We start from the raw sequence: 12010 nt of genomic DNA, 5'->3' as shown, positions 1-12010 counted from the left end.
TTAATATAAATTATTACTGTCTTCGTCGGTTTATTTTCAAAAGTTTATGTTCATTTACTGCGTCATGTGTGTCTTTTTAGGCTTACTGGTCATAACCTTGAAATATGTGCACTGGTGGTGTTTTTCTTAAGATATGTTCTTTATTTTTAGTAACTTTGTAAAATTTAAGTATTTAATTAAAAACGTAAATTCACCTGTTTTACAAAAGTCATGACTTTATATAATGCAACATATGTTTGAGTAATGACAAAAAAACCCAAAAAAACATCGAAATTGATTTGATACAAAACAAACAAAACATGTCTGTAATGAAATTAACATAAAAAATACAATACGTAATTATAAATAAATAAATGAATATGATGGATGAAGTGTTATTTTTTTAAAATGAGTAAAAGATGCTACAAAAAAGTTGATTATAAATTGCGAAAAACTTCCTTATAAACAACATTAGAAATTTTATTTGTGAGTCTACCATTTTTATCTAAAATTAATAATTTTAATCCCTCTCTGCTTTGAACTCTAGATAGGGCAACATACAATTGCTCATGTGAAAAAACTAGATCGTTGAGAAACAAACCAACCTTCAGATAACGATTGTCCTTGACTCTTATTAATAGTCATTGCAAAACATACGGCCAAAGGAAACTGTCTTCTTGTGAATTTGAACGGAATTTTTTTTTCTGATGGACTTAAAGACATTCTTGGAATAAAAATCTGGTTTCCAATATTAGTTTCAGATATTATACGTGCCTCAATAACACGTTTGCCCAATGATATCAACTGTAATCTTGTGCCATTACATAGGCCGTTTTTCTGATCAATATTTCTCAGTAACATTACTGGAACACCAAAATTTAAAACTAACTTATGATTTGGTAGACCGGATACTTTGAGACCATTTAATACATCAGGCGAGTATAAATTTGCATCAAACTGATCATAGACAAATTCGGACTCACATATGCTATCTAAACTTAAATATTCAATCTCATTTCCTGGAAACTCCTTAAGCAAATAGTCGTTTATTTCCTGAACAACTTCATTTTTTGGAGCAAGTATCGCTCTTTCTTGGAAATAATTTGTACCGCTGTACTTCTCCAAAATTGAAGGATATACAAACTCAATTAATGAACCTATAGGATCATATGGATCATTAATGAGAATATCATCCGGAATATCGATAATCGTTTCGTCGTCGTTCGGACCACCGAGTTTGCTTTCCCCTATATCCAATAGCCAATTTGCAAAATCTCTTATTTTTTCTATATCAGATTGATCACTTCCCACAGTTAGTCTCATGTTTTTTGTTAATCTATAGACTTTGCAATGTTTCCATAAATATGAAGAACTCAAAGAAACATTAACAATGTTTTGTCTACTGCCACCCGGAACAACAGGTAGTATTTGTCTGAAATTCCTCAAAAGACAATAACTTTCCCTCCAAACGGAATATTTGAGATGCTAGAATTTCCACACCTTAATACATCTTTCAAAGCTCGATCTAAAGCTTCAAATGCATGCTTATGGACCATAGGTGCTTCATCCCAGATTATCAAAGAGGGTTTTCTTAATAAGCTAGCCAACTCACCATCTGGATTTATTTTACAAACAGAATCCTCTGTAAGTTCAAATGGAATTATAAATCGAGAGTGTGTTGTTCTACCACAGGGCAATAATAACGAAGCAATACCGTTTGAAGCAACATTTAAAACAATATGACAATCAGATCTAATTGCTGCAGATATTGTCTTCCATAGAAAAGTTTTACCCGTTCCACCATAACCATAAACAAAGAAGACACCTCCTTTATTTTCTTTAACAACACTCATGATGTTAAGGAAAATGCTACGTTGCTCATTTGTTAATGCGAGAAACATACGATCAAAGTCATTCTTTATAACAGGAATGTTGTAATCTAGCTCCTCGGTGATAAGTCGATTGTTTAAAGAATAAATTGATTCAACATCTGGGTAAGGCATCTTTGTGAAGTTTTTGAGAGCGGAGTTGTTTCGAAGTAAAATTTGTTCTATTTCAAACAAAGTTAAGTTCTTAAGTTCATCTTCACTGAGTGATAAGTCTGCACCATAAATTTTAAATTAATTACAAAATATAAAATACAATATTTAATAACATTTTTAATAATTATTTAATGGGTGTTGAATAATAAAAATAAATTATTTTAAATACAAATGAAGAAAAAAATTTAATACCCAGACACTTGAACCTTTGTCGTTGGTTATATAGAATTCCATCCGCCAAATATTCTCATGTATTTTCCCAAACGGCTTCTGGTTTAGACATACTATTACACATCAACAATGTAGCAAATAAGAAGCGTATGTAAAAACCAGTAGGGATGTCAAAAAGTCCCGTGGGGGCTCCGTCCTGTTTGGGGGAAATTTTTTAAAAATTCGGTGGCGGAGACGGGGACGGGGGCAAGGTCAACCCCCGTTTGGGGCAATCCCGTCCTGAAACCCCCATGGGGACCCCGTTAATAAATTACATTTATATTTACATATATTCATATATAAATATAATAAACAATAATATGATTTTGAGCTTCCAAAATTCATCAAAAAACATGTTTTTAAGTTGTTAGTATAATGTTTTTAAAATGCCATAACTTTTTTATTTTTAACATGTAAAATTCTGCTATAAATAATTATTAGTTACCTTAAAAATAGCTTCTTTTAGCCTAAATAACAACTTCTTTTAACCAAAAAAAGGAAACCCAAAATCAATCGGGGGCGGGGGAACGGGGGCGGGGGTAATAAAGGGGATTCGTGGGCGGGGGCGGCGGTAGGAAGGCTGAACATTTCGGGGACGGGGGCGGGGCGGGGAAGGGGGAACGGGGAAATTTCAGGGGCGGGGGCGGGGGATGCACTCCCCGTCCCGTTTGCCCTCGTTGACATCCCTAAAAACCCGATCCAAAATGGCTTGCTTCTTTAATTGCATCGATGTATTCCTTGTCATCATCTAATAGCATGAGTGCATAACAAGCATCTCTAAAAGAAGAATGTGTTTCACCATTTACCGTGCGAATTTCATCAAATGACGTCGGACCTTTAACTGTATTTAAAAGAATCCTTAAGAAATAAGCTTCGCCAAGATTAGGTGAAACCGAATGAATTCTACCAATGACTTTTCCTACTTTCCTTTGTTTCCAAAACCTACCATTTAATATCCAAACAAACTTTGTAGGAAATTCAACATATGTAAGTTCGCGTGCTTCACTATTAATTGCAATACACTCCATCCAAGATGTGAACTTTGAAGCAGCAACAGAAGGTTTGTCCAGAACATCGTCTTCGCCATATACAATTTGTTGTTGATTAGGAAGATGAAAAGGTAGTCTGACCACCATAGGATACCTGCAATGATCATCATATTTAAAAATTCGCAATGATGCTTCACATGCAGATAAATATATACAATCGTAATATTCAACTATTTCATCGACCGCATCATTATTTTCACATTCATTGTTGGCTCGTACAACAACAACTGTAGCTCTATCAGGACCCTTGTTTATTTATTTAAACAAATACTTTATAGAAGATCCCTGATTACACCATTCAACATTAATATGTGCCTGGTATATTTTCAATAGATATTTGTTGTATGGAACAACATTTCTATTATCCAACTTAACACCCGATTTTTCTACAAAATGACCATTGTTTCTTCTCCTATATAAAGGAAAACCATTTTGATCAACAGACGAATGATTACAGAATTGTTTTGGAAAGTTTTTAGAGCACTTTTTATCCACCATGCATGGACAATTGATATTTTCAGCTCCACATGGACCATGAATCATAAACTCATTGACAAGTGAATACAATTCTGGATCTTCAATTTTGTCTGGTATCTTGGCGGAAATTATCGAATCGATAAATTCAATAGTGGGTAACTTGTTGTCAGAATGCATAAATAGACATATATGACTATGCGGCAAACCTCTCTTTTGAAATTCAATAGTATAAACATCTGTAAAATATTTTGCAAAAAAACAAAATATGATTAGACTGTAAAAACATATAAAAAATATAGTATAATAAGAGTAATGCTTTATCAATAATGAAAAAATATAGTTGTAATTACATGCTTGAACTTTGCCGAAAATGTGATTCTCCCTTAAGTCTTTAATAAATGCATCAAACTTGATCTTGAATAACCTACATAATATATCAGGCTTGTCTTCTGGTTGAAGTGAAGTATCCTTAATAAACATTTTAATCTCTGGCCATTTGGGATTACACGTAAAGGTTATAAAGAAAATCGGATATCCAAACCATTTACATAGTGACATGGCATCCATATAGTTTTGCAGCATATAGCGTGCACCACCATTAAAGGACGAAGGTAATATGACACGTTGGCCGACATTGGAGATATTAGTGGTTCCTTGAGCTTTTTGGTTAAGTAAATTCTCATTAGAATTGCATCTAAGAACATGTTGTTGCCTACGTATGTAGTGCAATCTCTCCGTTTCCATCATAGTATAGGCATCTACCAGAAACTGTTGAAACAACCTTTTTGAATTAAGAATGAGCGAGAACGAATGATCTCTGTCTTGAGTTCTAAAAGCGAAATATTCTCTCATTGTACATTTCGCCCACTTGCTGTTGGTCATAAATGACACACCTCTATGAAGAATGTCAACATTGTAACCATCATCCCCATATAGAAATAACAGTGGATATTGGAGAGGAAGGTACGAAGGATGCAATTCACTGATACATTGTAGAAATCCAGTTTTTGTTTGAACAACAATATTCCTCTTTTCAATTGAATCACAAATGTCACCGACAATTAAAGCGGCAATCTCAGAAGCAGTTGGTAGGTTATATGTTCTCCCATCTCACTTCCTTCTCCCGATAAGTCGTAATTTCATATCAACTTTAGGATTTTTCAGAAAAGTATCTCTTACCATTTTATAAGATCTAACCAATACATTATTTGAATCTAACATCACCTTAATATCTTCAATAATATCACTATTAATTGATGTTGATTGATCCTTTTTCCCACTAAAAAAAAATTGAATTTATACATAATATTAGTAAAAACAATAAAAATATTATAATTAATTATGAATAAAAAGTTTGAAAAAATACCCAAAGCATTTTTGTCTATTTGAAATTTTGTTCTCAGTGTTATAAATGTATAACCGAGAGAATTTTGGTTCCAATCCTTTTGCTGGTAAAAGACTTCCAATACTATGATAATTTTGACCACCCATTCTGAAAATGTATGGAGTCTTTCCTCTATTGATTGACGAATCAATTTTACCACCCATCGACGTAAAATAAAACATTGAATTGTAACGTCGAATGTTTTTCATGAAGTGTTTACTTTTAGAATCTGTTGCTCGAAACATTCTTTCATAACTTGGGGGGTGCTTTCTTTAAATCTGGAAGTTGAACTTTGTCATAACCACAACATAATGAATAATCCGTGTTCCCTTTTCTTTACCTCTAATGGATTCATTTCTCTATAACTTTGCATGACATGTTTGACATACAACATTTTGATCACCATGATCCAAATATTCTGTAAAATAAAATGCGTAGAAAAAATATCAGTTAATTTTATAAGTATATACAACACAGTATTTGAATTGTAAAAAAAATGAAAATGAATATTATTATTTGATTATCTTTTGAGATACCAGCTATTAGGTATTTTCTACATCTTCCGTCAAATCAATCAACGGGATAGGGGATAAATGTTTCGACTTCCTTTTTAATTTATGACATCTTGGATTTAACTTAATTGATGATGAAGAACCGGTTATTGTAGATGCATTTTTCGATGTCATATCATTTGAAAGTACATAGTACTGTCTTTTGTTTGGTAAGTTGGAAGTATCGAAGTTATTGAAACTAATATTATCTTAACAAAATAAATAAAGTCAGTATATATACGGATTATATAGAAAATGGATAATAGTATATTTTTAAAACAAAAAACTATTACCATTTGTAATGTTATATAACGGAGTTCTAACATTTGTAATGTTAGATAACGAAGTTCTAACATTTGGAAAGGAAGGAGAATATTGTACGGTTGTATTTTGGATTCCAGACGAATTAAATGAATAAATATTTTCAGTGTGACTAACAACGTTGGTTGATTGATCTGTAAGTAACAAAAACTTATGAAAATTGAAGACATGATATAAAATAAAGTAATAAGCTGAAATCATCTAATATTGCAGGCTAATAAAAAAATGAGAAATCACGTATTGCATATAAATGTAAATTAAGCGTAAAACATGGAATATAAAATAAGAATTTTATAGTTATCCATATTTTTTAAGAGATGTGGTATTGATGTACTTCGAACGCTGGATCTTGTATTCATTTTCTTCGATCTTTTATTTTTCAAATATAATTTTCTTTGTCTTCTTTTCTCTCTGGCTTGTAAGTGGTACATGCTATTGTTGTTTTCTGCATAAGCGATAATAAGATAGGCTATAAAATGTATAATTAGCTAAAAAAATATATTTTTATAATAAAATTGAAGAAATAAACGTACATTTGTAAGCATCGGTAACCAATCTCGAGGAATATTGATTTGCAGCGGACGAAGAATTTGCCGATTTATCTAGTTTTTTTATGTTAATACATGTGTATGTTATTAAAATATATATTATATGAGTTAAAGAATAAGAAATAATAATAATAATAATTTGTATGATAAAACATACATTTGTAAATCGAAGTATTAACAGTTATAGTTGTCGAAGATAGATGTGTTGATGTAGTGCCCAAATTAATATTATTTGTATTATCTAAGTAGAAACTATTTAATTTTTTAGTCTTTTTAGAAGAAAATGAATACATTGTATTTCTGCAACAGATAACTCGAATTAATTTATAAAATAAGATGTGTAATAGATAACAATAAATAATTCATATATAATATTTATATGTTGAACAAATGGGTAGAATGTCTTTTTTTTTTCACATATTGACAAATTATGAGTAAATTACAGAGAACTAACATATAAACCGATATGATAATAATATGTAATATCTAATTGCAATATTTTTATAAAAGGTTGTGATATGGCCCATTAGTTTCACATATATACATGCTCATATTTTTTATACAATTAATATAGCATAATAAAAAAATATACATATTAAATATTAAATTATGATATGTTTAGGTATGTCTAAGTTATGTTTAAAATTTTATAATGAAAATAATTGAACATAGTGAGATTAGTTTATATTAAATATGATACGTAATAAAAAGATAGGCTGAAATTTCCAGAAAAGTAAATATATTATACAAATATTGTTATTATATCATATAAATATTGTAATTAAAAATTATGTAAAAGATATATAAAAATTTAAAAAATATTTATACAATTAGATAAAAATAATAAATCAAAGTCAAATAATTATGTTAGTTATTCATAGATGTATACAGTTTTTATATTTATTTTCGTTGCATTCGTAATAAATACTAATATAATTTACCCTTGGTGATATTTTCGTTTTTAATATTAGAAAATAATTAAAATCATTATTTAGATATTAATAAGTCATATCATTCCCAAATACCCCCAACGTTAGAAGGTACATGTACCAAGGGTTTGTGGACTTGATGATAAGCATTTCAAAAAACTTTCACACAACATAATTTCATTGCTTCCGACCACGTCTCCTATTTTTGTTCGTCGTCGTTTGGTTTTTTTCGCCGTCGTTTGCAGGCCAGCCCGATTCCTCACCGAATCTATTTTCTCTATCACATTCTCTTTATCCATTTCATCTGTCCTGATTCGTGAACTGGAACTCTTCTGCCTCTGCATCTTTGACGTCACAGAGCACCGGCGACGCCCTCGCACCGCCAGAGCCGACGTCGCACACCATCCCATTGCTGAAATCGAACCTTAGCCAAGCTCTAAATCGAAGCTCCTACTGAGATAAATGGTCTTCATGGTGTGAAATCGAAAATTGTTGTGAGTTTATTGTATCAAATATGAATGCGATTTTCTGAGATGTGAAAACGGAAATCAATTTCATATTCTGAACTATCAAACGCAGTTTCCTCCATTTCATGGTTTTCCATTTTTCTATGAATATCCATAAATAAGAACTCTATGATTCTCTGTTGTCACTTTTAAATCTGAGTATCTGATTCCTTTTTTTACTTAATTTGTGTAATTTGGGTTTCGTTCAAATGTTTATGTCATTTGGGTTTTGTTTAAAGGTTCATTTACTTGCTGGGAATTTTTAAGCTTATCATTATTTTAATTTACATATTTTTTCTGGTTGAATTTTCAGATACAATTGGATTTTATGGAAGTACTTTTGTGCTCATCTATTTGTTCCTTTTTTGTTTATGTTGATGTATGCAGATGAATTTGTTCCTTTTTGTTTATGTTTATGTATGCAGATTTCATCACTAATTATGTAGAGCTTTGAATCATATTTGATTATCACACTTGTTATATCTTCTAAACATCTTGATTTGCTAATCTGTCTCACTCTGTTGAGCTAATCTTTCTTCATAGACCAACAATATTAATTAAATACATTTATAACATGTTTGTGTTAAACATTGAGAATCAGAAAGTCAGCCTACATTGTATCAGGAACTGACCTTCTATTTTGTTGATTGAATCACAACAAACAGAGTTGAAGATGAAGATTACTTGATATTGGAACTTTGGTATTAATTGAGATTTCTTGGCAAAAGCTTCCTGGAAATATGAATCTTCTATGAGTTTCACAAAGTTTGCCATCATTGTTCAACCATAATCCTTATAACTTGCGAAAGCTGATCAAAGGGCTATATCTATATGAATGAACTTAAATCCCCAATATCTTCGCCTGCTTCAAAAATGTTCAACCATGGATCAACTCAAACAAATCCACGCTCAAACCATCACCACCGGACTTGCTCGATTTACTTACATAACCAGCAAGCTCTTAGCTTTCTCTGCGATGTCCGACATCGATTATGCGCACACAATTTTGAACCAAACAAACACACACACGCCTACCATCTTCGATTACAACTCTATGATACTAGGTTACTCTAAAACCTCAAAACAAGAAATGGGTATTCTACTTTACACTCAAATGCGCAACAATCGTATCAAACCGAATGCTCGTACTTTTCCTGTTTTGATCAAAACATGTGACTGTATATCTTCGTTGCTTCAAGTGCATGGACAGATCGTCAAACTTGGAAATGTTTGCGATGTTTATGTTACTAGCTCGCTTATTTATATGTATTCGAATTTCAAATCCGTTGAATTAGCTATACAGGTGTTTGAAGAAAGCTCATATAAGAACGTGGTTTGTTGTACGAGTTTGATAACTGGGTGTTTCAATAACGGCCTCGTTGATAAAGCATGTAAGGTGTTCGATGAAATGCCTGAAAGAAACGATGTATCATATAGTGCAATGATTTCTGGGCTTGTGAGAAACGAACTTTTCAACAAAGCATTCGACTTGTTCCTCCATTTAAAACATAGTGGCTTAGTGAATCCCAATAGGTCTCTTTTACTAACCATTCTCACTGCTTGTGGTACAATCGGAGCCCTAGAAATAGGCCAAAACATCCACCATCAATTAGTTGAAGAATCTTTTACTTTTGACCTTGAGATTGATACTGCACTTCTAGATTTCTATGCTAAATGTGGAGATATAGAGAAAGCCGAAGATATATTCATCAAAATGCCTTATAAAGATGTTGCTACATGGAGTTCCATGATTATGGGGTTAGCTACAAATGGAAGAAATGAATTAGCAATCAAGCTTTTTGAAGAGATGACACATAAAGGACCTGTTCCTAATGACATTACATTCATTGCTGTTCTTGTTGCTTGTAATCACAAATCTTTAGTGACGAAAGCATGGTGTTTAATTGGAAAAATGTTCAAAGTTTTTGGGATTCAACCAGGAATCGAGCATTATGGATGCATGGTTGATGTATTGGCTAGATCTGGACAACTGAAAGGAGCTGAAATATTGATAAATTTGATGCCAATGGAACCTGATGAAGCTATTTGGGGATCTTTTCTACATGGGTGTTTAAGACATAGTGAAATATGTTTAGGAGAAAGAGTTGGAAAACGGTTGATTGAACTTGATCCTAATCATAGTGGAAGATATGTTGGTCTTGCTAATATGTATGCGGATATTGGAAGGTGGGAGAATGTGATTAGATTGAGGAATATGATGGTAGAGAGAAAAGTCGATAATACCCCTAGTTGGAGTTTTATCGAGGTCGATGGTGTTGTTCATAAGTTTTTTGTTCATGATCCATTTCACCCTCGAGCAAATGACCTCAGTGAAGTCCTACAAGTAGTTAATAAGGTATTAATGAATCAGTAATGGGCCACTGTTTACCTGATTGACATCTGACGACATGATGTTGAAGCTGTGTGTGGGTCATATCAGAGGTTGTTGGTGTAGGAACCTAGATTCATACAATATGAAATGACAATGTGGAAATTAAGAACAATAGATGAATCGATCTCAGATAAATAAAGAATCAGTGAAATATATATGTATAATAAGGAATAAGTGAAATATCTATGTATTCATAAGATCTGAATATGATCATCGGATTTGATTACAATGAAGAAACTTCACACGAACAAGATGAACTTTCACTTTCTAAGTCTATCATAAAAACGAAAATTTCTTGGACCTTTGAAAGTATGTATTTATATTTTGCAAAAGATTGGCATACCTTTGAAAGTATGTATTTATATTTTGCAAAAGATTGGCATACCTTTGAAAGTATGTATTTATATTTTGCAAAAGATTGACCTTGTTCTTATTAATGCTATATACTTATATTTATGAATTATGATAGGATCAATCTCTGAATCTCAGTCTCTCGACAAGGAGAGACTGATCAGCACATTCTACACATTCTGATACACAGAACATGTTTTCTTCTAACAGATACTTGGTTGAATTGTGGGTATTTGGTAAAGCCAACCTACATATAAAAAGTCGGTGCTATTCCACCTACACCTCCCGCTTTGTCGAATTCGATGAAAATTTTGTCATCATGGAAAATTTTGTTAAGAAATAAGTTTTCATATATTGTTTTGTTAAGAAATTTAATTATATCAAAAACATTATAATTTGGAATTTTATAAATTAATTCTTTAACATGATATATCTTTAAATATTTTAAAAAAGTTTATTCAAGTATAAAAAAGTAAATATTAATGATATATATTTCATTTAAACATATTCATATATTTTTTTAAATTGAATTAATATTCGAAATTAAAACCAACTTATAAAAACACGCCATTAAAATATGAGTTTTGGTCATAAAAGCCCCCAATTTTACACAAAAAAATCGGTTATGCCTAAAGTCGTTTTTTTTTCCACAATGCCTCTAATACCGGAAAATTGGTTCACTTTTGCCTGTTAACCGGATTTTATCTTCCTGGGCCAGTCACATTTGTCATAGAAGCCATTATATTTACTTGTCACCTCCACCACCACACTTTTCCACTAACACCACCATCAGCCACACACAAACCACCACCACCACTACCGTCCATCATCCACCATTACCACCACTACCGTCCATCATCCACCACCACCCAACGCCACCCTATCCTCCATCACAGAAACCCGTCATTACCTCCGTAATCAGCCGTCATCTTCTTCACCACCACAACCTCACCTTATCCCACCATAACAACAACCCAACCTTATACAACTGCCAACCCTTAGCTCCTTTCACAATATTGACCAAAAACCACCCTAAAACCTCAGTCAGCCACCTTCTCTTATCACTAGCCACCATTAACCACCCTTATATCTCCATATCAACCATCAAAACCACCGGTCTTCATCACCTTTATCATAACTGTAACCACTTTCACTAATCTTGAACCACCAATAACACAACCTATCATCTCCATACCAACCTTCCACCCTTACACTCTTCTCCACCCTTAGACCCATTATAGCCACCTTCACCCATCTTCAAACCAAAATCG

General features: G+C 32.4%; 2 protein-coding genes and 1 pseudogene across 4 annotated transcripts; 1 reads left to right on the top strand and 2 right to left on the bottom strand.

Moving 5' to 3' along the window:
• Nucleotides 1-546: 546 nt before the first annotated feature.
• On the bottom strand, nucleotides 547-1302 carry LOC145114028 (uncharacterized). The gene has a single exon (XM_079050047.1). It carries the CDS (start codon nucleotides 1300-1302, stop codon nucleotides 547-549), a length of 756 nt encoding a protein of 251 aa, XP_078906173.1.
• Nucleotides 1303-1421: 119 nt separating this feature from the next.
• Nucleotides 1422-5305, bottom strand: LOC145114027 (uncharacterized). The gene is made up of 6 exons (XM_079050046.1): nucleotides 5124-5305; nucleotides 4937-5036; nucleotides 4108-4786; nucleotides 3552-3993; nucleotides 2926-3374; nucleotides 1422-2080 (listed from the first exon to the last, which is right to left on the bottom strand). The coding sequence occupies exons 1-6, from the start codon at nucleotides 5303-5305 to the stop codon at nucleotides 1422-1424; spliced, it is 2511 nt and encodes an 836-aa protein (XP_078906172.1).
• A 2293-nt stretch (nucleotides 5306-7598) lies between these two features.
• On the top strand, nucleotides 7599-10683 carry LOC145112226 (pentatricopeptide repeat-containing protein At5g06540 pseudogene; annotated as a pseudogene). Of its 2 annotated transcripts, none has more exons than XR_013710472.1 (2): nucleotides 7599-7964; nucleotides 8662-10683. The product of XR_013710472.1 is annotated as a pentatricopeptide repeat-containing protein At5g06540 pseudogene, transcript variant X2 (transcript). The 2 variants fall into 2 exon arrangements; XR_013710471.1 differs by having other exon boundaries at nucleotides 7599-7984.
• Nucleotides 10684-12010: the final 1327 nt, after the last annotated feature.

This window comes from Lactuca virosa, chromosome 5 (assembly GCF_052849685.1).
Source record: "Lactuca virosa cultivar CGN04683 chromosome 5, Lactuca_virosa_CGN04683_v6, whole genome shotgun sequence".
In the NCBI taxonomy this organism is placed as follows: Eukaryota; Viridiplantae; Streptophyta; class Magnoliopsida; order Asterales; family Asteraceae; genus Lactuca; species Lactuca virosa.
The sequence above is the reverse complement of the archived record's forward strand: the minus strand, read 5'-3'. Positions and strand labels throughout refer to the sequence as shown.